Source organism: Silene latifolia, chromosome 8, assembly GCF_048544455.1.
Source record: "Silene latifolia isolate original U9 population chromosome 8, ASM4854445v1, whole genome shotgun sequence".
NCBI lineage: Eukaryota > Viridiplantae > Streptophyta > Magnoliopsida > Caryophyllales > Caryophyllaceae > Silene > Silene latifolia.
The window spans coordinates 63252606-63280560 of record NC_133533.1 but is presented as its reverse complement, the minus strand read 5'-3'; the positions used below and the strand labels follow the sequence as shown (position 1 = coordinate 63280560).

The window sequence follows — 27955 nt, the reverse complement described above, 5'->3', positions numbered from 1 at the left end:
CTAATCAGCCTGATCTGGAACAGGCACCTCATCAGGAACAGCAGCAGCAACAGAGTCAGGGACGTCTTCCTCCACCTGTACCACCTCTTCAGCAGGAACACCCGCCCCCTAGCAGCAAGGTTATCAGATAAGGAGGAGTTGGAACTCTGTGCCATCACCAGCAGAGCTTGAGTTTGTGCCAGTTGTGAATGGGTAGTGATCTTCTCCTCGGCAGCAGCAGTGAGCTTACCCTCAAGATCAGCAATACATTGGTTGAGGTTGGTTACCTCGCCCATCGGACGGGGAACCTCCTTGCGGATAAACAAGTTCAGCTGAAGACTCTACAAGAAGAGAAACAACAGCTATGAGCAACCACCCTGAGCATGAACAAAAACAAGAACAGAGACAATTGTACTTACAGCGAAGACAGCCTCAACTGAGACATCCACACATTTCAGGCATATGCTTGGTGCTTAGACTCTGGCCCATGGCAGGAAGCAGGAACTGTTCGAGCTGAGGCCAACGAGGACATTCCCTCATCTAATCCGCCTGATCTAGAATAGGCACTATAGAATCGGGGGTAGCAGAAGAGTCAGGAACATCCTCCTCAACACGCACTACCCCCACAACATGAACATCCTCATCTGCAACAAGGGCCTCTTCCTTCTCAATCATCAGGTCGTGGATAATGTGTTGGAGTATGTGTCCTCAACAATGGTGCGATCACATATTAAATCTCATAACAAGAATACAAAAGGGATGATTCAATTATATAGTCAACTGATCAATATTAATCGGTAATGATTGGCTAACTGGAGTTTGACATTACTGTCATTTGACGGTGGTGATCAGTTGACCCCTTAAGGTCACACCTATAGGACGATTCCCAAACTGAAAAGTTAATTAATTGTATATCGATACAGATTAATTAAATCCTTATATTGAACAAATTTATCTATAAGTGAGAATTATATATCTTATTGTAATGTGATTAAATAATATTCAATTTAGTAATTAATCTGTTATATTACTAAGATTGATTAATGTTTATGAAACATTGGAGATAAGAGTAATTAGTTAGTTATAATTAAAAGATGTTGTAGATTATATTAACTAGTCTTAATGTGACCTATTTTATATACATGTAATTGTGAATTACTTGTTAGTTTGTTAAATGTAATTTATTTAATTTGAAATGATATTTAATTAGTTAAATATGCATTTATATTACTTATGACATGTTACATGTCACATGTCACAACATATTACAAATGACAAATTACAAAGATAAAATGGAGGTCCATTTTATGTATTAAAACCGGTGGGACTAAGGGTTAGTGGGTGATGTTTTTGTCATTAGTTTATTGCATACTTAAGGACATCTTGATGGCACTTATAGCATGCTTAACCCTAGGGTCCTACCCTAGATTTTTGGTAAGACAAAAAGCGCATTGAGAAGAAAAAATTGGTCTTCCCCATCACTTTAAAAACCGGTGCCCTATTAGATGAGAAGTGATGTTCTCATTTTTCTCACTTACTCTTATTCATATGTTTTATGAAAACCTCTCTTACTCTCTAATAAAAAAATACATAACTTGTTTATGTATAAAAATTTGTTCTAAAATCTAAAAAAAATTCAAGATTAGTAGTGTAATAATTATATGAATATTAGAAATAATATTTAAGGTTACTAATCCTATTACCTAGTGAATAATAGTATTGGTGTTTGGGTAAGAGTCATGGGTGCAAATAAGAGGAGTGTCTCTATGCTTGAGACTTGAAGATCTTGGAGGATCATCCCATATTATTTGAGCTCAAGAAAAAGGTTGGAAGGAGTTCAACTTTGTGCCCAATTCCGTTTCATTATAATGTAAGGAAAAATCGTTTTTCTCCTTATTTTGTTAAATTAATCATGCATGCAACTAGATCCACAAGGTTTATACTCCCTCTGTACCAGACCAATGGTAACACTTAGCTAATACGGCCGTACCACACCAATGGTAACGTTCCTTATTTAGCCCACAACATTACCAAATTATCCTTATACCCATTTGATATTTACATACAATGTCACTACATACCTCACCTACCAACTCACAATTAAACACACAATTACATACCCCACCTATTTTCTTGCCCTTTTACCCCTTCTTTTACCCTCTTTTCTTATTTTTTTTTTGGTAAAATGTAACGAAGTATTATATCATCAACCGGCAAACTTACAACGTTTCTTACAATTTTGTGTTATATAAGCTTATAGACAAGCTAATATCCAACAAAAGATCCACACTCATGCTCTAAGCCTATATATAGAGATATGATCCCTACACTGACTAATACAACGATTTCTAACCACATCTTGAATTCGTTTTAGCACATACTCAGGCCTAAAAATTTTCTGTTCCAACCTGCAATGATTCCTCATCCACCAGAGCTGGTACTGTTGGGATTCATTAATCTCATAAGTTTACATATTGAAAATGGGAATAATTAATTTAGTCATAAAATTAATTCAAGATCTTATGCATGCAAAACAAATACAAGAGTAAGGAGAAAATAGGTTCCTTACATTTGATATTTCGGATATATGGGCACTAGTAAGGTCACCTACCTTAGCTAGTTCTTGAGCTTTCCTTATGGATGAACAAGATTCAAGTGTAGAATCTCTCCCCAAGGATTGTACCAAGATAATACCCTTAATAGTTTAAATTAATATGAGACTAGTATTAATAAAAACTACCTTAAAAATAGACACAAAATAATTTGTATTTTGCTCTTGATATATTTCGGCCAAGATGAGGATTTTATGAGCTCTCCTTGTTCTCTCTAAAATGTAGAGTAAAAGGAACCACTAGTAAAAATATAACATGTATATTTTTACAACTTATAGAATGAATAAAAATGTACGAGAAAAACTCTTCTTTTTCTCTTTGGGAAACCGGGTAGCATAGGAGGAGAGGAGCCAATGCATGAGCTTATTTTCTTCCCAAGAATAATAGGTTTGCATGGCTATGAAATAGGTCATCATTGTGTTTCTTTTGAATAAATAAATTAGACAACACAATCCTAATACTCCCTCCATAAAACCGGTTATTACCCATAAAATGGAGGTCCATTTTATTTTTGTCATTTGTCAATTGTGACATATGTGACATGTTACTTGACAAGTTACATTATAGTGTATTTTTAACATATTAAAAATCATCAATAATTAAATATGTCACATACAAAAATAATTAGTAATTCATAATTACTTGTACCAAAATGGGTTATATAATTATAAACTACAACAACTTGTATTTATAATAAATTTTTCATTCTATTTTTAATTGTTTTATAAACAATAAATTAATCTAAATAATAAAACAATTCGATTACTTAGACCGAATCTTATTTAATCAAATTACAATAAGACACGTAATTTAACTCACAAAATCACTCGTCAATTTTAAGGAATTAAATTAACCCGTATCAGCATACGATTAATCAATTAAGAGCATTACCCTATAGGTATGACCTTAGGGGATCAACTGGTCATCATCGTCGTACGGCAGTAATGTCAAACTCTAGTCAGCCAATCATTACCGATATGTGTGGACCCGTTGACTAAGAAGTATTACTTTCCCTCATGTATTCTTAATATGAGATTTAAATATGTGATCTCAATATGATCAACAATGTGATCGTATTATTGTCGGGGACACTCCAACAGGTACATCACAACAACTATGATAGTAGCTACAATGTCCCTCTCCTCCTGAGAACGAAATATCTGCTTACTCCACCAGTCCTCCAAGTCTGCTGTAGGTAACTGAACCTCACACCAAGCTGAGATTAACTGAATACACCTGAGACTGTAGGGACACTGAAAGAACAAATGAACATGAGTCTCCTTTTCAGTCTCACAAAGATCACACCCTTCCTCAGTACAACCCATCATCTTACATAGCCTATCCTTTGTTAGCAATCTTTGTCTCATGGCCAACCAGGCTATAAATAAACCTGTGCTTTGGGAGATTGATACGATTCCAAATCCATGAATGCCATGAGACTTCAGGTTGTTCCCCTCTAAGCCATTTATACCCCTTAGCTATAGTGTAACACCCATCCTCATCCTGCCACCATATCCCAGAATAGCCAGATATAAGCAGATCCATACATATGCATATACTCCTCCAGGACCAGCTGGCACCAGAGTTTGGTTCATAAGATGTCCAGTCTGATTGTTTTATATATATACTATGCACCCACTTGACCCAAAGATGGTCCTTCTTCTGCATTATCCACCAACTATACTTCCCCATTGCAGCTGTATTCCAAAGGATAATACCTGTAATCCCCAATCCACCTTGCTTTTTGGATTGACAGACACTGTCCCAAGAGACCAGAGCCGGGGAATGTGCATGAATATCCCCTTGCCAAAGGAAATTCCTGCATATACTTTCAATTTTTTTCAACACACTAGATGGGAGAATAAAGATTCTGGACCAATAGGTATTGTGATACCCCTCGATGAGGCATCAAAAGAACTATTAAATTTAAGCGGAAAATACGATATTTTTAAAACCTTTAAAAGTTTAAAGTGCGAAATCCACCATAAGTGATCAAACGAAAATGAAAAGAAAGATAATCAAGTTTTACAATTAAAAACAAAGTGCGTTGGGGAAAAGATATCCCTCGGATAAGCACAAGTCTAAAGATAGGTGAGTCTAAGAAAACGATAACTAAAGTCCAAGGGTCAACGTTCTCGCTAGCTCACACGTCTCCCCCATATAATCTGCATCACAAACCTGTCATTCATGTAAACATGAACGCTACAGTCAGTGGGGAGTAACTCAGGGTTCTCTCAGCTACAATATGTCAAAATACAAGTAAGCAAGAACTTAATTAAACATATTGATCATACATCACACTTGAATAATAATGAACAAGGGGATATAAACGATAATCATAATGAGATAGGCATATTACATTCATGATGAGATAGGCATATTACATTCATAATGAGATAGGCATATTACATTCATAATGAGATAGGCATGGTACATTATGTAACACCCCGGCCCAAACCGGGTCGGGAGCGGTTATTTATGATAGCTCACCAGGCTGTGTACATGGCCCACAGATCAACACGGGTCCTTTATAGTGCATTTTGTCCTCACTCTTGCACATCCCGGAAACCTTCCCAGGAGGTCACCCATCCTAAGACTACTCTCAGCCAAGCACGCTTAACTTTGGAGTTCTTTCGTATGGATGACCATAAAAGAAAGTGAATTTTGTTGATATGAGTAGTACTTCCAATCCCTTTAAGCACTAGTCATTTAAGCCTATCACTGGACCTCTCCAGTTACCGTGGGGTGTTACACATTATATTAAATATGCATTCAAGGGAGTGGAATAACTAAGTAAACCAATTTCATATTAACTCGACTCAACTATTCATGTGAGATAATTAAAATAATATGGAAGACACGAATACGGCCGTTTAGACAAAAACACGCATTTCAAGGAAATATAACATAGATATGAGATTAGTCATCGAATCATTAGAATAAGATTAATAACAGATCAATTAGATAGAAAATACATGGATGGAAACCATAGCCATTACTTTGAAAATCTCTTAACAAACATTGTACGGGACGTGGCTACCAATGTCGCATTCATACTTATGGCTTGCATCTCACCATAATAACGGATGAAAACATCGATCCAGGCGATCATATCATAACTAGAGGCTTGCATCTCACATCTAGTATCCGATAGGACCAATACTCTCACAAACAATCATATGATACATGAACTCTCGTATATAAGGACACGCCAATGACCATAATCAAGCAAGACATTTACGTAGTATGGACTCACAAGACAAACACGTAGACTCCAACCTCTTGATAGGACGACGATAATAATACGGTCCTAGTCTAAACCTGGATCCAGACTCTCGGGATGGGCGTCACCCGATTCGACAAACGATATAGCAATCGTATCCAAAACTCGAAACATGGCACGCACTCGTATCCAAAGGTCGAGTAACCTCTAATCGGAAACATGACTCACACTCGTGACCAAAGGTTCGAAAGGGAAAACATAACCCAATCCGGAAACATGGCTCACACTCGTGACCAAAGGTCCGAAGAATGGCGGAAGGGTACCCTAGTTTGGAAACATGGCTCACACTCGTGACCAAAGGTCCGAAAGGGAGAACATAACCCCATCCGGAAACATGGCTCACACTCATGACCAAAGGTCCAAAAGGGTAAAATAAGGAATGTCAAGTCGTCACACAATGTAAACTGTCACACTCGGGTCACAAATACGAGTAACAATGATTATATAAATGTGACGTAAACAATTCATTTGGAGCATGTATAAGTATGAGAGTATAACAAATATCAGGTGCTCCCATGATAAAAGAGTGTCAATACACCATACACAAGCATTAGAAACAAGTTTAAGATGCATACCCAATAAGAAACATAAAACCCAATCTATAACAACAAGTTTAGTACTTTACTACAATAAGGGTCAACTTCAAACAGTAATAAATTGAGTTCTAAACATGATAATGAGGCGAAACCAGTTGGAGGTGATAGCTTATCCTCTTACGGTTGTAACGGTAGGTCATAAGCCTCAAACAGACAAGTAACAAAGAAGTTATGGCCATTTTACGAAAACTAGTCCAGGCTGTGGCGCAACCTGCGCCGAGGGGCGCAGCCTGCGCAAATCATTGATTTGCACGACACAACAAATTCATCTTCATCCCCAAATCATTTTTTTATCATGCCATTACCATCTCAATTGCACCATATATTACCCAAGGAACTTTATACAAGTATTAAGGGTGAAATCAAAGCATAAAAGAGGGATTAAAACACAAGATTCGATTCAAATTCAAACAATTCCAAACTAACAATTTCATGACATAATTAAACACAATTACTAAGCATGAATAAGACAGTTTCTTTACTAATTCATCCATGTAAACACTCATGTAACCCATAATATTGGAAATTTCTTCAACCAACCATGAGATGGTTTCTCACACAAACTCATTCAACAACAAACATGTAAAACAAGAAAAGATTCAATCTTTAACATACATATGAACAAACTACAATATATAAACACACAAATTTGACATAATGTCGAGTAACCCATCACCGTTACCTTTTGCACTTAAATCCACAATAGTCTCGTCTACCTTCCAAGAATCCACATCCGGGTTAACTAATCTTTCTCCTAAACATAAGAAAACACAAATTAAGACTAAGAATCGAAATTAGGAAAAAGGGTACCATGTATAAATGGCTCGACAACCCTATATAAGGAGGAAAGTCGGTTCCTTTCTTACCTAGAAAGATGAAGGGCGATGAGAAGAAGAGATAGACGCGAAAAACACTTGATTCGAATAAGAATTGGGCAAGTTATGAAGTTTTGAAGATTTGCAAGAGAAAGGTGTAAAAATGGTGTTTGTTGAATATGGTGTGATGAAATTTTGAGGAGGGAGATGTAGTTAGGATTTCCTTCATGATTTTTATGAGGACGAAGGAGTAGTATGTGAGCCCATTAGTCATACTAGGCCCAAAATGCAAGATTGAGTCGATATACACAAGAATTTACGTCTCAAGCCCACTACGACTCAAGACGGAAAATATTATTATTATTATTATTATTATTATTATTATTATTATTATTATTATTATTATTATTATTATTATTATTATTATTATTATTATTATTATTATTATCATTATCCGACCAAAATATTTATTCTTATATAACTTAAGCTTTAGAAATATAATATTTATAAAAATCATGTTTAATAATTAAATAATTTAAAATATAAATAAGACAGTAGATGGTTAATTAAATTATAAATGTCAAAATGGAAAATTCGCGGGTGTTATAATCACCCCATCTTTTAAAAAGTTTCGTCCTCGAAACTTGAAAATAGAAATGAAATGTCATATAAAAATAAAACCGGAATTTTGAAATCGGTAACCAAAACATTAAAAGGGTACTTATCGTAAGAATCAAAATCTCTTCAAAAGTTTCAAACAAAATTTTCCGACAGGACCAGATTCTCATCAAAGGAACGGAACTGCTCTCGTTGCGCATTCAAGAACATCACATTCCAAATCGAAGATATAGTCAAAAGCAAATCATTTGTATAAATCGAAAACCAAAGTACTTTCAAAAAGATTAATGAAAGGTTTTCAAAAGTATAAGTCTCATTCATGGAACGGAATTGCTCTTATCATGCACACAAGAACGCTAACTTTCCAAGTCAAAGACAAATTGAAACATAAATCATTCACCGACAAGCGTAGAACATGTTATTAAACGTCTCTAATAACGAATTCTAAAATCCGATCAACCTCAAAATCAAAAGAAAAAGGTAATTCACTCAAATGTTCTTTTGCAAAAGGCAAAATAGAGATAGAGGTTTCACATTTAAACTCGAAAGGGAGTCAAATCTCTGAAAATGTAATATTAAACTTTGACAAAAGGTCATAAATAGATCAAAGTTAATAGAAATTGGATAGAATTTAAAGAAATCACAGGTTTAGCAACTCGAAATCACGATAGGAAGTCTATACTCAAAGAACAAATAGGGATTTGAATCAAATTTGCATTTAATTTTTTTTTTCAAAATTTTAGAATAGGTAAGGTTTGCAAAAATGACATAAACTTCTAACAACGAATCAAAACTGGTAGCTTGAAAACTTAGAAGTTGTACAAAAAGAAAGGTAACTTAGAGAGTATAAAAACAAAGTACGTTAAGAGAGTTCAAACTTAACCAACAAGAGAGCTATGATGAACTTCCTAGGGGTAAGAATTGAAGTCAAATTTACAAGGATGTCAAAGATAGAGTTTCACAGGTTACGAGTATCAAATTTAAAGGAGGAGCATGATGAAGCGAGGAAAAGAGGTATGAATGGAAATGCTTATGCTTAAAGAAGGAAGGAATTTAAATAGCAAGGAAACGCCAGGTACTCAAGTCTCAAACAACAATGTCATCCTGAACGGTTCCGAAAACTTCCTAACCACAAAACTCATAACCACATAACTCCCAAGAATTTCCTCAAATCACTTATGTTACTTCACTCTAAGCAATTCCATGAAACAAGGCACTCCACTATGAGTGTAATCTCATGACTCCAAATCCTCAAACATCCACAAACAACTTCCATAAGATCAAAGTCAAAGTTTCCAACAAAGCTATACTCATATCCAACTGGTGTCATCTATAAGTTTTCCAAAATGGTAAAATCCTCAATCAAGGATCCTAATCTTAAGTTCTAAATTCCAGGTTCCTCAAATATCCCACAAGGCTCATTTCAAAGCAAGGTAGTAACAACTCAACCTAAAACTTTTTCCATGAAAGTTCATCCTACTACACATTCTTTTGAGAAAGATGCATAATCACCCAAGTTTGAAGAATAAATAGGATATCGTGTCCTAATCTCCCATTACTTATTACGGATTCCCAAAAGCGGAACTACACTCAACTACAACAGTAAACTCAACTTACTTACTCACTCAATCTTACATCCTCAAATTCACCATTCGATTCCATCCATTTAAGTCAAGCACTAGGCACTAGTATCCTTAGACACGTCTCACTACACTCCCGAGCCTTTCAGATCCTGAACATAAACAACAAAGCCAAGTTCTCTAACCTTAATAACATATGCAACTCACACTTGACACACAGAATCCACCAATCAAGAGTACTAACTTTATCAAGGATCTAGGTATAAGAACCATCAAAAATGTCTCATCACACTAGCTAAGTCATTCTAACATAACAACCTCTCAAAACCAGGGTTAAGGCTCAAACACAACAATCTCCTCAGAAGTCAAATTTTCAACCAAGTTCAACATTCCTCAAAAGAAGGAGTACTTTCCAATAGGCGTTAAGGGGGGATTAGTAAGGATCAAAGGACAAGTTAGGAGAGTACAAGAGTAACTCCTCAAGAAAAGAAAAGAGAGTTTAGAAGAAGAAGAAAACGTTAAGAAGTAAATAATAGGGCAAGATACACAAAGAATGAGAAACATCTTCGAGGAAGTAGAAGCATTCTCCAAAACTTGACCAAATCTTCAAGTCTCGACAATAGGCACCAAATCTTGATCTTCTCGTAGGTAAGTTTACGGTCATTGATCCAAGGGCACAACATTTATTAAATGACAATCCACAAACATGTTAGAACCTAACAAAGAGCAAACACACTACAAACTACCACCTTAGGTCCTTAAGCCTACCCATCTCTCATTCATTATTCAATGTCAAGTTCAGGTTTAAATTTGGGGTACACGTGTGTGCGTCGGGAGCAACATAGGCTCTGATACCAACTGTGACACCCCTCGATGAGGCATCAAAAGAACTATTGAATTTAAGCGGAAAATACGATATTTTTAAAACCTTTAAAAGTTTAAAGTGCGAAATCCACCATAAGTGATCAAACGAAAATGAAAAGAAAGATAATTAAGTTTTACAATTAAAAACAAAGTGCGTTGGGGAAAAGATATCCCACTAATAAGCACAAGTCTAAAGATAGGTGAGTCTAAGAAAACGATAACTAAAGTCCAAGGGTCAACGTTCTCGCTAGCTCACACGTCTCCCCCATATAATCTGCATCACAAACCTGTCATTCATGTAAACATGAACGCCATAGTCAGTGGGGAGTAACTCAGGGTTCTCCCAGCCACAATATGTCAAAATATAAGTAAGCAAGAACTTAATTAAACATATTGATTATACATCATACTTGAATAATAATGAACAAGGGGATATAAACGATAATCATAATGAGATATGCATATTACATTCATGATGAGATAGGCATATTACATTCATAATGAGATAGGCATATTATGTAACACCCCCATACTCCAAGTGCCTTACCAGGACCACTCAGGTATAAGGATGCCACCATCTCGGTTACCCGAGGCATGATATTCATAAGACGATAAAGAAACGTACTTTAAAAGTAAATATAGTTTAAGTGATTACATGATCAAACCAAAACTGATAAACTGAAATACAACATTCTCAGACGGTCTACTGCTAAGACTATCAAAGCTATAAAGCATCATCTGACACAGCGGAAGACTTCTAACTACCACGTGATGACTCATCCCAGCTATCCCATACGCGTCATATCATACCGCTCAATAATCGCTCACCACCCCGAATGGATCACCACGTTTTTAAAACATTTAAACGGGTCGATACTAATCACACAACTCAATATATCAACAATCGGATAAACAGATGACAACCGTCACACACACACAACCACACCAATCCCAACAATCTCAATCACCGATCGTCCACTAGGACCAGCCCCACGCCAGATGGGGGACCGCAGCCGTACCCACCAAATTCCCGCTCCACATAGTGAGCGATAACCCTGTCCATTAATGTGCACATCCCTTCTGTGGCGGGTTCCACAGAAGGCGAAACTAGGGCGTGAAGCCACTCCCGCAAGTGACCCCACTCAGCCGAGGCCACGCCTCGCGAACCATAGACAACGATCACAACCACAAACACAATACAATTACTATATCAAACAACCAAACACAACACATCAACCAATATCCCATTATGGGACTAATACTGAGTAGGAAATCCTACCTGGAAAGCAACACAATCATCAGACGATCTAGCAGCTGTCTCAAAACCTCTCCTCTACAAATCCTTCTCCTATCACATAATCACATAATCACAATCTAACCTTAACAAATCATAAAAACCCCCAATTCCCAAAATTAGGGTTTAACGAAACTTAAAGAAATACTATAAAATTCGAATGTAGATCTTACCCTCGACGCAAGGATCACAAAGGTATAAAGAACAATAAAATCCGACCTCTCAAGCTCCGGGATTTGCCAATAATGCGGATGAAGCGAACTACGTAGTTTCAATCTCCTTTTTGACTGAATTAGGTTTATAAAAGTGTTTACTAAAGATGACGACATATTATATATACTAATCCGCGTTATTAACAAAACCCGTCAAAATATAACCCGTCAACCGAGCTACTCGATCGAGTAGCTGAGGTACTCGATCGAGTGCCCCCTTACTCGATCGAGTATCAAGGTTACTCGATCGAGTACCCAACAGGTCAGAAACTATTTTAAAACCGCAACACACCCTTACTCGACAGAGTAAGGCCTACTCGATAGAGTACCCATAGACTCATAAAACGGTAGTATTACAGTCTTCCCTCCTTAAAAAGAACTTCGTCCCCGAAGTTCAACCCATACATAAAACAAACCTACCAACTTGACTAAGGCACAACTACATAGCTAAGAACTCAAGAACTCGACCAAACATAAAACATGAACTCTTAACACCCACTCCACCAACTATGTTTACTTCCTTAACATGACTCACGATATCGTATCCACCACATATATATCTCTCATGACACCAAATCCATACATAACCAACTACCATCCTCAAACGCTGCTAGCTCCACAATATCATCCACTATCAAATCCAAAATCGAGACACTCATAGACATCAAACGGAATGTTACATTCTACCACCCTTAAAAGGAACTTCGTCCTCGAAGTTTACTTACACTCATAAAATCATCATCCAACTGTCAACACTGGTGAAATATTCTCACACTCCTAAACATCGAACTACTACAAGTATGGTCATGGCCTTTAACACTATCAACCACAACATATAAAAATCCATACCTTATGCTACACCAACACTCTACTTCTAAATATACTACCATATGTACAACCATCAAAATCTCTTTTATCGCATCCTACTCCTCTTAAGATAAATGTTACGTCCTCGTAACTTACTAGTACTATATCCTTAGTTATATCTTTTCATTATCCTCATCACCACCGCATGTCAAAGATAATCACCTATAACCTAAACACTCGCCCGCACATATCCAAGGCTCATTACTTAAACATCTTTCATACCTCAACTCATACGGCACACCACCTAACCTATACCATAAAACTCGTAACAAAATCACCATACCAACTCTCCATTCTTACTGCAAAACAACATACCTCTCTATGTAAGACACCTATCTCCCAAAAGCATAACTCACGATCTACACTCGTTACGTACACTCATACCAGATCCTCAAGTTCTTTTCTTTATTACCGCAAAACTCATACAACACTTAATCATGACACTAATTCCCAACACCCTACACTCACAGTCTCAAAATCTGATTATGAACCACTTGCAGCGTCCAGATCAATACAACACATGTTCCACCAATCACTTACCATGACTATGTCTAAAGCCTCATCTTAAAACAAGATCAAAAGTACTGTAACAACTTCTGACCACTGTGTCCCATCAACAGAATGTCACTATACCATGACAACAACGAAAACATATACAACTCTATTTTATATCACACTCTACCCTCATTCCCAAACTGAAACTGGTAAAGAAAACATCAATAAACAAGACAACTGTCTATCTGCACAAACTAAAACTCGCAGGGAGCAACATCAAACAAAACAACAATCTATGTATAACTGGTATGTACTTTCGAAACTCAAATCATAATCATCCCGCCTACTCCTACACAACCGGTGACGGCATCGCAACACCGTCACCAACAGCCACACCACAGTGCGAAAATACCCGCATCACAATACTAAATACCGTGCCCGGATCATCACCCGAGGCACCACAACCACATCGATAGACATCACAGCTACATACAATTCCCACAAACACTGACTCAAAATAACTTCTCAGACAAGAAAAAAAACTTATTCAAATCCACTTTACTAAATCACCTCGCAGCATATTATATGAATTAAACAGATAACCTCATGAATATCATCCCCTTACCATATCACAGATTAACATGTATCATGAATATATACAAGCATAACCAGTCACGCCAGATCACTCAAATTATTACCTTTTTGAATACCATTCAATTAGATTAGCGTACCCAACATGCATTACAGAACATTCAAATACAACTTTATAATAATCACACCATACTACTTCTTGTGAGGTCAAAACCTCACACAAACATTTGTATATATCACAGACCCGTAATCACATCCAACCAGTCAATCCTGATCACGTAAGTTACCACTCAACATAGGTTACCTGTCGCCCGAGTTTAACTCATATGCCCCTCATAACATATTCTCCCATTCGCACAACCATCACTTCCTGCCAAATATAACCATACCATTACTATTCAACTATTAACATCCGCCTCATCTAGCCACATCTTATACCCTCTCACAATCATACACAACAATCAGGTCCCTACCAAATCAACCTCTTTAGCATTGCTACCTTTCTAATATACCATCACTCTTAACCATTAGTCACAAACCATAACACTACCACTGTTCGGACATCAAACCTCTTACACTCATCTCTAAACCTCACGGTTTCTTTCCTATCTTTGGTTAACATTCCAAATAACGGACATCAAATCCACCAACAAAATTTACCTCAACATTCTTTTCAACACCATCCTTGACCGTAGCGTCATCTAACTCTCTACCAATATCTCATATCGTGCAGCTGCTCTATCAACCTCTTACTCCCTTAATTCCTCAAAGCCCATGAATAATCATGTTGTCCCGAGACTCCTGTATAACCATTAACTTACTTACTCTTGATAGTATCATACTTCTCGACAATTCCTCACTTTTATGTCACATAACTCCGGTCAACATCTTCCTAGTTTTACTCCCCTCATTCTTTTCTTTTACTCTCGGCAAAATTAATTAACCATTCAACTCCTTATCACTTCTACCTAACTCTTTAGTGCTCCGATTATCTTTTCATTGCTCCAAAACTCAAATCCCATTATTTCATATCGATATCATCTCACTCTTTCTTACCATAAATATTCTCTTATTATGCCATTAATCACCCTTACCACTAATTTATCCATAAAATCAACGTTCACTGTTCAAACAATTGCATCTCCTTTGTACCTCTCTGGAAATCAGAATTCCTTTCATACTGTTAAATGCCCAAAGAAATCACATGTAGTTTCACCTCTTGATAAACCAAATCTCCCAAACTTACTCACTGTGTACAAATCTACCTCGTGACATGTCTCCATAAAATTCACTGTATACCACTCTTCTCACCCCTTTAAAACGAACATTCACTATGTATATTCTTAACCCACACGACTCCTAACCATCCCCCTCCATGATTCTTTACACATCTCAAGCTGCCACCATTTGCCAATAATGCGGATGAAGCGAACTACGTAGTTTCAATCTCCTTTTTGACTGAATTAGGTTTATAAAAGTGTTTACTAAAGATGACGACATATTATATATACTAATCCGCGTTATTAACAAAACCCGTCAAAACATAACCCGTAAACCGAGCTACTCGATCGAGTAGCTGAGGTACTCGATCTAGTGCCCCCTTACTCGATCGAGTATCAAGGTTACTCGATCGAGTACCCAACAGGTCAGAAACTATTTTAAAACCGCAACACACCCTTACTCGACAGAGTAAGGCCTACTCGATAGAGTACCCATAGACTCATAAAACCGTAGTATTACATATTACATTCATAATGAGATAGGCATGTACATTATATTAAATATGCATTCAAGGGAGTAGAATAACTAAGTCAACCAATTTCATATTAACTCGACTCAACTATTCATGTGAGATAATTAAAATAATATAGAAGACACGAATACGGTCATTTAGACAAAAACACGCATTTCAAGGAAATAAAACATAGATATGAGATTAGTCATCGAATCATATGAATAAGATAAATAACAGATCAATTAAATAGAAAATACATGGATGGAAACCATAGCCATTACTTTGAAAATCTCTTAACAAACATTGTACGGGACGTGGCTACCAATGTCGCATTCATACTTATGGCTTGCATCTCACCATAAGAACGGATGGGAACATCGATCCCGGCGATCATATCACAACTAGAGGCTTGCATCTCACATCTAGTATCCGATAGGACCAAGACTCTCACAAACAATCATAGGATACATGAACTCTCATATATAAGGACACATCAATGACCATAATCAAGCAAGACATTTACGTAGTATGGACTCACAAGACAAACACGCAGACTCCAACTTCTTGGTAGGACGACGATAATAATACGGTCCTAGTCTAAACCTGGATCCAGACTCTCGGGATGGGCGTCACCCGATTCGATAGGACGACGATAATAATACGGTCCTAGTCTAATCCTGGATCCAGACTCTCGGGATGGGCGTCACCCGATTCGACAAACGATATAGCAATCATATCCAAGACTCGAAACATGGCACGCACTCATATCCAAAGGTCGAGTAACCTCTAATCGGAAACATGACTCACACTCATGACCAAAGGTCCGAAAAGGAAAACATAACCCAATCCGGAAACATGGCTCACACTCGTGACCAAAGGTCCGAAGAAAGGCGGAAGGGTACCCTAGTCTGGAAACATGGCTCTCACTCGTGACCAAAGGTCCGAAAGGGAGAACATAACCCCATCCGGAAACATGGCTTACACTCGTGACCAAAGGTACAAAAGGGTAAAATAAGGAATGTCAAGTCGTCACACAATGTAAACTGTCACACTCGGGTCACAAATACGAGTAACAATGATTATATAAACGTGACGTAAACAATTCATTTGGAGCATGTATAAGTACGAGAGTATAACAAATATCAGGTGCTCCCATGATAAAAGAGTGTCAATACACCATACACAAGTATTAGAAACAAGTTTAAGATGCATACCCAATAAGAAACATAAAACCCAATCTATAACAACAAGTTTAGTACTCTACTACAATAAGGGTCAACTTCAAACGGTAATAACTTGAGTTCTAAACATGATAATGAGACGAAACCAGTTGGAGGTGATAGCTTATCCTCTTACGGTTCTAACGGTAGGTCATAAGCCTCAAACAAACAAGTAACGAAGAAGTTATGGCCATTTTACGAAAACTAGTCCAGGCTGTAGCGCAGCCTGCGCCGAGGTGCGCAGCCTGCGCAAATCACTGATTTGCACGACACAACAAATTCATCTTCATCGCCAAATCATTTTTTTTATCATGCCATTACCATCTCAATTGCACCATATATTACCCAAGGAACTTTATACAAGTATTAAGGGTGAAATCAAAGCATAAAAGAGGGATTAAAACACAAGATTCGATTCAAATTCAAACAATTCCAAACTAACAATTTCATGACATAATTAAACACAATTACTAAGCATGAATAAGACAGTTTCTTTACTAATTCATCCATGTAAACACTCATGTAACCCAAAATATTGGAAATTTCTTCAACCAACCATGAGATGGTTTCTCACACAAACTCATTCAACAACAAATATGTGAAACAAGAAAAGATTCAATCTTTAACATACATATGAACAAACTACAACATATAAACACACAAATTTGACATAATGTCGAGTAACCCATCACCATTACCTTTTGCACTTAAATCCGCAATAGTCTCGTCTACCTTCCAAGAATCCACTTCCGGGTTAACTAATCTTTCTCCTAAACATAAGAAAACAAAAATTAAGACTAAGAATCGAAATTAGGAAAAAGGGTACCATGTATAAATGGCTCGACAGCCCTATATAAGGAGGAAAATCGGTTCCTTTATTACCTAGAAAGATGAAGGGCGATGAGAAGAAGAGATAGACGCGAAAAACACTTGATTCGGATAAGAATTGAGCAAGTTATGATGTTTTGAAGATTTGCAAGAGAAAGGTGTAAAAATGGTGTTTGTTGAATATGGTGTGCTGAAATTTTGAGGAGGGAGATGTAGTTAGGGTTTCCTTCATGATTTTTATAAGGAGGAAGGAGTAGTATGTGAGCCCATTAGTCATACTAGGCCCAAAATGCAAGATTGAGTCGATATACACAAGAATTTACGTCTCAACCCCACTACGACTCAAGACGAAAATTATTATTATTATTATTATTATTATTATTATTATTATTATTATTATTATTATTATTATTATTATTATTATTATTATTATTATTATTATTATTATTATTATTATTATTATTATTATTATTATTATTATTATTATTATTATTATTATTATTATTATTATTATTATTATTATTATTATTATTATTATCTGACCAAAATATTTATTTTTATATAACTTAAGCTTTAGAAATATAATATTTATAAAAATAATTTTTAATAATGAAATTAATTTAAATTAAATAATTTAAAATATAAATAAGACAGTAGATGGTTAATTAAATTATAAATGTCAAAATGGAAAATTCGCGAGTGTTACAGGTATGGAGTGTTAGGTTCATATACCTATTATTAGACTCCTCTAATAATGAACAAATTAACTTATTAATTAATTTATTCTTTAGATCTAGTGCATGCATAACAAAATAAGATTTATAAGAAAACAATGTCCCTTACATTGTTGATTTCGGTTTTATGGGCACAAGTAAGGTCTCCTACCTTCACTTGTTCTTGAGCTATGATGAGTATTAGGATGATCCTCCAAAGACCTCAAGTATAGAAGTCACTCCTCTTGATTGCACCCAAGATTATCCCTTATCCCCACTAAATAATATATGCTAGATATTTGTTTAGTAGTTTACCTTAAAATTGATTACTAATACTCATATATTACACTAATAATATTAGTAATCTTTATGAACAAATTGAATCAAACTTCACAAGTTTTTGGAGGAAAAACTATGAACAAGAGAGAGGTTTTGTTGCATGTTGCATAAGCATCTTTTTAAGAGAATTTGAGAGAGAAAAATAATAACAACAAAAGTGTTGTTGTATGGTTAAGTGGACCGGCCACTTTGCCCTTAAAAGAGCAAATTTTTGTCTTCTCAAAAACCTTTTGCAATAATCTATATTGTTTAGGTAGTAGTGTTTATGTATAAAGCATTGTCATAAGTTGTTGGAGTATCTTTCCAACAACAAAATGACAAAACTAAAATCAAGCATCCATGCTTATATGGGACGGCACACATGGACTATTTTAGTCCATTTTTGTCTTATAATATTTGTCCCACAAATGCTTATAAGTCTTGTGATTAATTATCTTACATAATTAAATATTAATTTGATCATACAACAATTATGACACAAATTAATAAACATATATTCACTCAACTTATTGAGTAATATTTTATCATTATATCAACATATAATGGGTCCCATAATAGCTAGTTAGTTAAATTCACAACCTCTTGTAAATGTAAATAACTAATTACCTCTACCTCGAAACATTTATAAAACCTCAACATAATTTAGTGAATTAACATATTAATCCACTAAATGTGATCTTATTTAATCACATTAACATAAGATACATATTTCCTCTTATTAAAAATAAATTGTTCATTTTTAAGGAATTAATCAACTTGTATCATCATACAATTAATTAACTTTATAGATAAGGGCATCATCCTTTAGGTGTGACCTTAAGGGATCAATCCGACCACCACCGTCCCACACGAATAACGTCAAACTCTAGCAAGCCAATCGTTACCGATTAATGTTGATCAGTTGACTATATAATTGAATCATCCCTTACGTATTCTTTATATGAGATTTAATAATAATATTTAAATCATGTGATCGCACTATTGTTGAGGACACATTTCCCAACAATCTCCCACTTGTCCTCGACAAGTGTGCGTCACCAATTCTCTTGTCCTATTACAATCTCCCACTCAATGCAAGGTGTCTTGCAGGTCGTACTTACATTTGATCATATCTTGAGTGGTTTTCTCGATCTGGAGATTAACTGTCTGACCGGAATTATCCATCATAGATACCTTCCGAGCGTGGCCACGCATTTCCAGTTAACTACTCCTCGAGCGGCCTTGAGATTTTAAACAACCCTGACAAGGGGTGGACAATTCCTATCGCCCTATTCCCTTCGTTCAGCCACAGTCCATCATAACCCAAAATATACCCAGTTTGACCTCATTTACGAAATCGTAGAGTATAAATCAAAGCTAATCAGAAGTTGTGCCAACTTGGGCGAATAGTCTCTAGTCAAAAGAATTGACTCATAAGAATACTATAGTAGCTCTTGCCACGACCAGGCTTTATGAATTACCAGAACTCTATAAGCGGTCACTGCCCGACAGATTGTCCCATACAGTCTGCCTATGTGATCGACTAGTCATCCCATATGACTCTATGGCATTTGAACTTGCCATCAATCGCATCACACTCTAGTCACTTGGAGACGTCACCTCATATAAGTAACTAGGGGCGAATACCATGTCAATCCAGTTCACTTTAATGGGGTTCAATTTGTCTCTACAACCCATTCGGATACGACAAAGTAGCAGGTGAGTTTTAATAAAACTCAAACGATAAATGTGATTATCACATATGAATAGTCAATACACTATTACTACTTCATATTCTATAATCTTTAGTGTATTATTAACACTAATTAAAATGCAATACAAGCTTGGCAAGTGGATATACCCGATATCCATATATTCCAACTTTATTAATTGCTATTTCCTTTCATTCAATGTCATCTCTTATGACATGAATTTCTCTAAGTATATGTCTAGACTTCATACTAGACCTGAGCTCTTTAACTTGAAAGAAGCTCCCACTGTTATCGCATAACTTGTGATAAAGTCATTTGTTGAGGGATTCACCCTTAATCCCTATGTTGACCATTTTATCACAATTTTCTTAGATTCCTTTTGTAGTATTTGCAATGCGCGAAATTTAAAACACCTTTCTTAGTTTCTTTCTCCTTTGTCAATAAGACATCCTAGGATTTTAACAAATCCGTTTTGGTTTGGAAACTAAAGTTTGTGTATCCCATCAACACCTAACTTAGTTTATCATCCAAACATGTGAACGACTCCTTCCCTAATTCTTCTCAAGAATCTCAAGGATGTTCTATAAGGCTCTCACAAACCATATCATGGGAATTATCTTGTTATTGACTTATTATGCCCTAGGCATATTTCATCACAACACATTCTTTGGCATACATAATCGTTCTAATGGCGGAAACATTAGCAATCGATTTCATGTAATCAACAACTTAATGGGTTCAATGAACGACTATGATTCCATCATAGTAATTCCACTTTCATCATCATGAATAAGTCATTCAACCTTGTTGATGTTACAACAAATACGAAAGATCTTATCCTCATAAGACTCTCAACTCTATGCCAATATACTCTCACATAGATTCGGTAATCTAACGTATATTGCACCCTTTCCTAGTCTCCCAATCACTCTTGCCAGAAGAGAGCATTGGTACATTATTCTCAATATTTAATATGTCATCAACATATAAGACATGGAAAAACAATTCTAGCTCCCACTTAACTTCATGTATATCATGATTCTTCAATCATGTGAATGAAACAATTCACTATAATCACATGAATGAAAAGTATAATCCTTTAATGCTAGCTTAAAACCAACTTGTGATCACTTAAGATAGCTACGCATAATATGTTAGGATTCTTAGATCTTAATCTAAGGTTTTGTGTTTGAAACACTTCCTTCTCTAAATTCCCATTTTAGAAAAGCGAATTTTTATTTGCCATTCTTCATTAAAATGAAATGCGGCAATTCCTAACACAATTTGTCTTGATCAACATCTTTATGTAAATCTTATGCATTTGTGTACTCTAAAGCTCTATTTCCCTTTAAAGAGACCCTCACTTTAATGTAAATCTACTCATGAGCAACAATTTTCGGATCGTTATGCTTCGGCTCGTATGTAACAAGGTCATGATACTATCACTTTCACAAAGTAATAGTTTTGAACAATAAGACATGTGCGATAAACTCCCACTGAACTATGCTCTCATACTATCTTCATAGATAATAGTTCAATACCAACTCCCACTCTATAATTCAATTACTTTCACAAAGTAACATTTCAACTATAAGAGATGTTTGTGACGATTCAATCTACTCCCACTCTATCTCTCAGAAATATATCAATATTCATGAGAAATAGCTTTGTGAGTCACAAACATATATATATTTAACGGAGTATTTGGAGTTTATCTAGACTATGTATTAGCTTTCAATGGGCCATCCTAACATGGCAATAGATAATATACGAGTCTTATCCATGTCATCTCTTCTATTCTATGTATCTCATGGTTGACCATCCAATTAGAATTACTTGTCCGTTTTGGATTGCAAATTCCCAAAATTGAGTTCATCAACTCAAACCGACTCATATTAGTTTGATCTTATGGGTAGTGACGCTAGGTCATAATCCATCTTTAATAAATCAAATTTATTACTTAGATCTTTGCCACTACGATTGGGTCGTAATGCTTAGAACTTTATTCAATTGGTTCTCTACGTCATTTTAGAAATTTCTCAAATCTCTCAAATGCTTCACCTTTTATTTGATCAAGTAAAATATACCCTTATCTACTTGAATCATTGGTAAAAGTGACGAAGTAGTCATAAATTCCCCTTGCGGTGATGCTCATTTGAACACATACATCGGCATGTATTAGTCTCAACAAATCACTTGCTTGTGTCCCTTTACCACTAAAGGAAGTACAAATTATATTGCAAAGGAGACAAGATTCGCATATTCCATATGATTGAAAATCAAATGGTCTAATAATTCTAGTCGACACTAGCATTTTAATGCGTTTCTCATTTACGTAACCTAATTGAAAAATCAAATGTACAAATCATTTGGATTACTTGTTATGAGTCTTTTGGTGCGTATTATGTAGATATCTTTACATGAGTTGGAACTTTCTAAAACTTGTGTATCATAAAGATAAGTGACATGGCTCACATCCACGTCTATTTTCAATAAAATACAATAATTGTCTTTGAGGACAAAATATAGATCATTTCATGTCTCACATGGAAATAATGTTTTAGACTAAGTGGGAACATAATAACAATTATGTAAATCATAACTCAAAGCTATTAGCAAAAACAAGTATATAAATTTCTCTTGAAGTGGCGGCTACCCGAGCTCCATTTCATTGTCGGAGATTCATATCACTCTTGTTTAGCTTTTCCTCATTTCCAAGTCCCACTTGGAGTAACAAGCCCAACTTTGATATCTTCTAAATACTTGGGGCAATTTATGCTTCCATTGTCCCATGACATTAAAATAATGATATTCATGGTAGGATTGAATACCCATCTTGGTTTTGTGGTAGTCTCACTATCAACTTCCAATTCACAATCGGATTTGGGTTTCTATACCTTTCTTTGCTTTTCCTTTATTAATACCAATACTCCTTCTATTTGCAAGGACACTCTTGCTAGAACTCCCACTTAATTTGATATTTCTCCTTGTTTCATTATACAAAGATATCTTGGAATTTGTGAGATTCCCCTCATATAAACCTCTTACCTGAGAGGTAGGCATGAGTATGAGGTGTAGAAGTAGTAAAAAGACAAAGATTCCCATCTTCACCAATGCTAAAGCGTAGTACTCTAATCGGGTCGTTGATATACGAGAAGCATTTTTCATAGAATGATTGGAGCCAAGAATTAATGGTGATCGGTGTATGATTATTAGATGATATTGGAGTTGTCATTGCAATTGATAAAACAAATTTGACGACAAAATAGGAAATGAAGGAATTAATTATCATCTATCGTTTTAATAATACTCGTAAATTTAACTACAAGCATTGCATTTATATAGTGACCTCCACCCAACTACATAAATGATTCCGAGATCCAAATTCATATCAACTCGGGCACGGTGAGCCGATTCATCCCTTATTAATATAACTCGGTGGATTAACCTTTTAATCGATTCTACTTTTAGAACTCTCGGTCGATAAAAATTACTCTAATTCTCATCTTTAGCCCGGAACACATGCGACTACGGTCAACAATACTTCCGTTGAGCTCAATCCAAATTTCGATGTAATAACATTTTACTACCCCACTTCGCCAACGTAACAAGGTTTGTATTACGGTGAAGCCGGATTAACTCCCTTGCGAAATTGGTACTTCATGAGTTTCTACTATTTGGTAAGGCTTCATCTCAATTATTATATGTGAGAGGTCTTGTCAATTTATTATCTATCACGTTTTAAGTGAACTAAAGCGGTGAACTACGATAATTATAATTGACACGGTCGATAACTCGATATGATATGCATGTGTTGTTATGGCGATTTGGCAATGCATGCAACATATTAAGAGAAATGCAAAGCAATAAATAAAATTCCTAGTATGGCCTGCCTAAAATAGAAAATCAAATAATCTATTACATATTCGGAAACCAACTCCTTTGGTCCCTTGAATCTTCAAGTGGCACGCCTCCCAAGACACCGTCTTTGTCGGATCACATTTCCGAATGGCACCGTCTTTGAAGATGCTCCATAATTACAAATAATAATAAAAATACAAAGCTATTCCTATTATACATTTGTAAAATGGAAAAAAAACTAATGAAATAAAAATAAAAATAAAAGTGATACGAGATCACATTAAATTACAACCGAATCAACATTCCCTTTCATTACGGGTAATATTGATTAAAACTAAGGCCATACTAAGATAAAATTACATAATTCAAAATTATATAAATAAAAGACATTCAACAATTGAAATATGCAGCATTATAATATGTACCTATCATGCAAAATTGTGTGCCAAATCGCCCTATTTAACTTATGTCGTACATATAACCCGGTTTTATGGAAATGCGTGATAATAACCTTTTAAAATCACTAATTAACACTTAAATCACATCTAAGTTCAAGTTAATTATCCTAACACATTTTAGGACTCAAAAATTAGTCATCACTAAATTTTTGACAATAATTCAACTTGATTTAATTTTATGCTCATTTTTTACCTTAAAAACATAATATATATGAAATAAATCCAAATTAAATCATAAAAGTTTCAAAATTTGAATTTTAAATTTTTTCACATTCTGGAATAAATCCATGACACTCATAATGTCAAAAAACATGGTTAAAATTTTCGAATTAATTTTGAGAAAATATAGTTGCATTTTATCGGTTTTATCTCATAAAATACATAAAGTATCCGAAAATTAAACCAATAATTTTTACAACTTTAGATCTGATTAGTGGGATATTAATGCAACTTAAAATAATTTTCTCAAGCCATGCAATACGTTTTAGCTAATTTTTGCTAAAATAGTCACTATTTATGCCATTTTGACTCAAAAATTCATAAATCATGCTAAAGAAGATATTTAAATCTAGAAATTTACATACTCTCTGTAAATCTTGCATGTGACATCATATTAAAAGATCATGGCTTAATTCGAAATTTTACTATTTTTAACCATTTTACCTCTTTTAATCCATTTTTATCTCATAAAAATCATAAATCATGCAAAATTAATCAAATTAACTCGTCCTTTTACACACAACTTGTAAAATATGCATGTGAGGTCATATAAATTTTTCAAGGTCAGAAACGAAATTTAACTATTTTTAGCATTTTAATTCCCATTTTAGTCATAAAAATGTAATAAAATGACCAAAAATCCTTAAAATGAGCAATAAATTTCCATGAATCATAAAAATAACCTAAAAACATTTTAGGACCAGAATATATAACATGCAAAGTGATTTCGTGGCTTATGCTCATAAATCACAAATTTTTAAGTTTTATATGTTAACCTTTTAACTCGGAAAAACAATAACCGATTATGCATGCAACATCCTTATGCTCTGATACCACTTGTTAGGTTCATATACCTATTATTAGACTCCTCTAATAATGAACAAATTAACTTATTAATTAATTTATTCTTTAGATCTAGTGCATGCATAACAAAATAAGATTTATAAGAAAACAATGTCCCTTACATTGTTGATTTCGGTTTTATGGGCACAAGTAAGGTCTCCTACCTTCACTTGTTCTTGAGCTATGATGAGTATTAGGATGATCCTCCAAAGACCTCAAGTATAGAAGTCACTCCTCTTGATTGCACCCAAGATTATCCCTTATCCCCACTAAATAATATATGCTAGATATTTGTTTAGTAGTTTACCTTAAAATTGATTACTAATACTCATATATTACACTAATAATATTAGTAATCTTTATGAACAAATTGAATCAAACTTCACAAGTTTTTGGAGGAAAAACTATGAACAAGAGAGAGGTTTTGTTGCATGTTGCATAAGCATCTTTTTAAGAGAATTTGAGAGAGAAAAATAATAACAACAAAAGTGTTGTTGTATGGTTAAGTGGACCGGCCACTTTGCCCTTAAAAGAGCAAATTTTTGTCTTCTCAAAAACCTTTTGCAATAATCTATATTGTTTAGGTAGTAGTGTTTATGTATAAAGCATTGTCATAAGTTGTTGGAGTATCTTTCCAACAACAAAATGACAAAACTAAAATCAAGCATCCATGCTTATATGGGACCTATTTTAGTCCATTTTTGTCTTATAATATTTGTCCCACAAATGCTTATAAGTCTTGTGATTAATTATCTTACATAATTAAATATTAATTTGATCATACAACAATTATGACACAAATTAATAAACATATATTCACTCAACTTATTGAGTAATATTTTATCATTATATCAACATATAATGGGTCCCATAATAGCTAGTTAGTTAAATTCACAACCTCTTGTAAATGTAAATAACTAATTACCTCTACCTCGAAACATTTATAAAACCTCAACATAATTTAGTGAATTAACATATTAATCCACTAAATGTGATCTTATTTAATCACATTAACATAAGATACATATTTCCTCTTATTAAAAATAAATTGTTCATTTTTAAGGAATTAATCAACTTGTATCATCATACAATTAATTAACTTTATAGATAAGGGCATCATCCTTTAGGTGTGACCTTAAGGGATCAATCGACCACCACCGTCCCACGATACGATTCAAACTCTAGCAAGCCAATCGTTACCGATTAATGTTGATCAGTTGACTATATAATTGAATCATCCCTTACGTATTCTTTATATGAGATTTAATAATAATATTTAAATCATGTGATCGCACTATTGTTGAGGACACATTTCCCAACATGGAGTGAGCCAAGGACAGATTTAATAAGTACTAGCCTGCCTGCATAGGAAAGTTTTCTAGCACCTAAAGCCCTTATCCTATCCAACACCTTCTCAACCAGAATATTACATTCCAAAACAGAGAGTTTTCTGGGAGCAATAGGGATCCCCAGGTATTTGAAGGGTAAAGAGCCAACCTTCAATCCTGATAAACCAGCAATCTTCTGCAGCAAACCCTGTATTAACCCATTGCCATAAATGTTTGATTTACTAGCATTCATTTTCAGCCCTGAGGCAGCTGAAAATGTAGCAAAAGCCCTGAGAAGTAGGATCATTGAGCTTCTATCTCCTCTACAAAACATTAACAAGTCATTTGCAAAGTACAGATGAGTCAATTTGATGTTCCTGCAAAGAGGATGGTACTTGAACTCCTCATACTCCTGTACTACATTCAACACCCTAGTAAGATACTCCATGCCCACAGTAAAGAGTAAGGGAGACAATGGGGCCCCTTGTCTTAATCCTCTCTGTCCCTTGAAAAAACCAAATACCTCTCCATTAAGAGACAGAGAGTATTGAGAAGTAGTAACACACTCCATAATCAGCTTGATAAAAGTGCTAGGGAAACTAAGAGCTTGTAACATCTCCTTAAGGAAGCTCCATTCCAGGGAATCACAAGCTTTTTGGAGGTCCAGCTTCATGATAACCCTAGGAGAGCAAGATGTTCTATTATACAATTTAGTGAGTTAAATCTTGACAAATAGGGATATTTTCAACTATATCTCTGCCCCTTATGAAAGCACTCTGATTTTGACTAATCACCTCAGGTAAGACATCCTCCAATCTGGTGCAAAGAATTTTAGAGATGGCTTTGTAAATGACATTGCAACAGGAGATGGGACGAAATTGAGTAACAGAAGTAGGCAGCTCCACTTTTGGGAT

The 27955-nt window shown here is 35.2% G+C and overlaps 1 protein-coding gene across 1 annotated transcript; it reads right to left on the bottom strand.

Moving 5' to 3' along the window:
- Nucleotides 1-27714, bottom strand: LOC141595281 (uncharacterized). The gene is made up of 7 exons (XM_074415246.1): nucleotides 27075-27714; nucleotides 7153-7224; nucleotides 4310-4410; nucleotides 3982-4094; nucleotides 3722-3827; nucleotides 159-320; nucleotides 1-108 (listed from the first exon to the last, which is right to left on the bottom strand). Exons 1-7 carry the CDS (start codon nucleotides 27712-27714, stop codon nucleotides 1-3), a joined length of 1302 nt encoding a protein of 433 aa, XP_074271347.1.
- Nucleotides 27715-27955: the final 241 nt, after the last annotated feature.

Bases quoted from the DNA above. Each gene is read 5' to 3' on its own strand.
- LOC141595281 (XM_074415246.1), bottom strand. From the start codon at position 27,714: ATGAAGCTGGACCTCCAAAAAGCTTGTGATTCCCTGGAATGGAGCTTC. The intron at 4,411-7,152 runs GTAACGGTGATG...AAGTATATGCAG, and splicing joins TGTGGATTTAAGTGCAAAAG to GAATTTCCTTTGGCAAGGGG. The intron at 321-3,721 runs GTAGCTACTATC...CTCTTCTTGTAG, and splicing joins CTCAGGAGGAGAGGGACATT to AGTCTTCAGCTGAACTTGTT.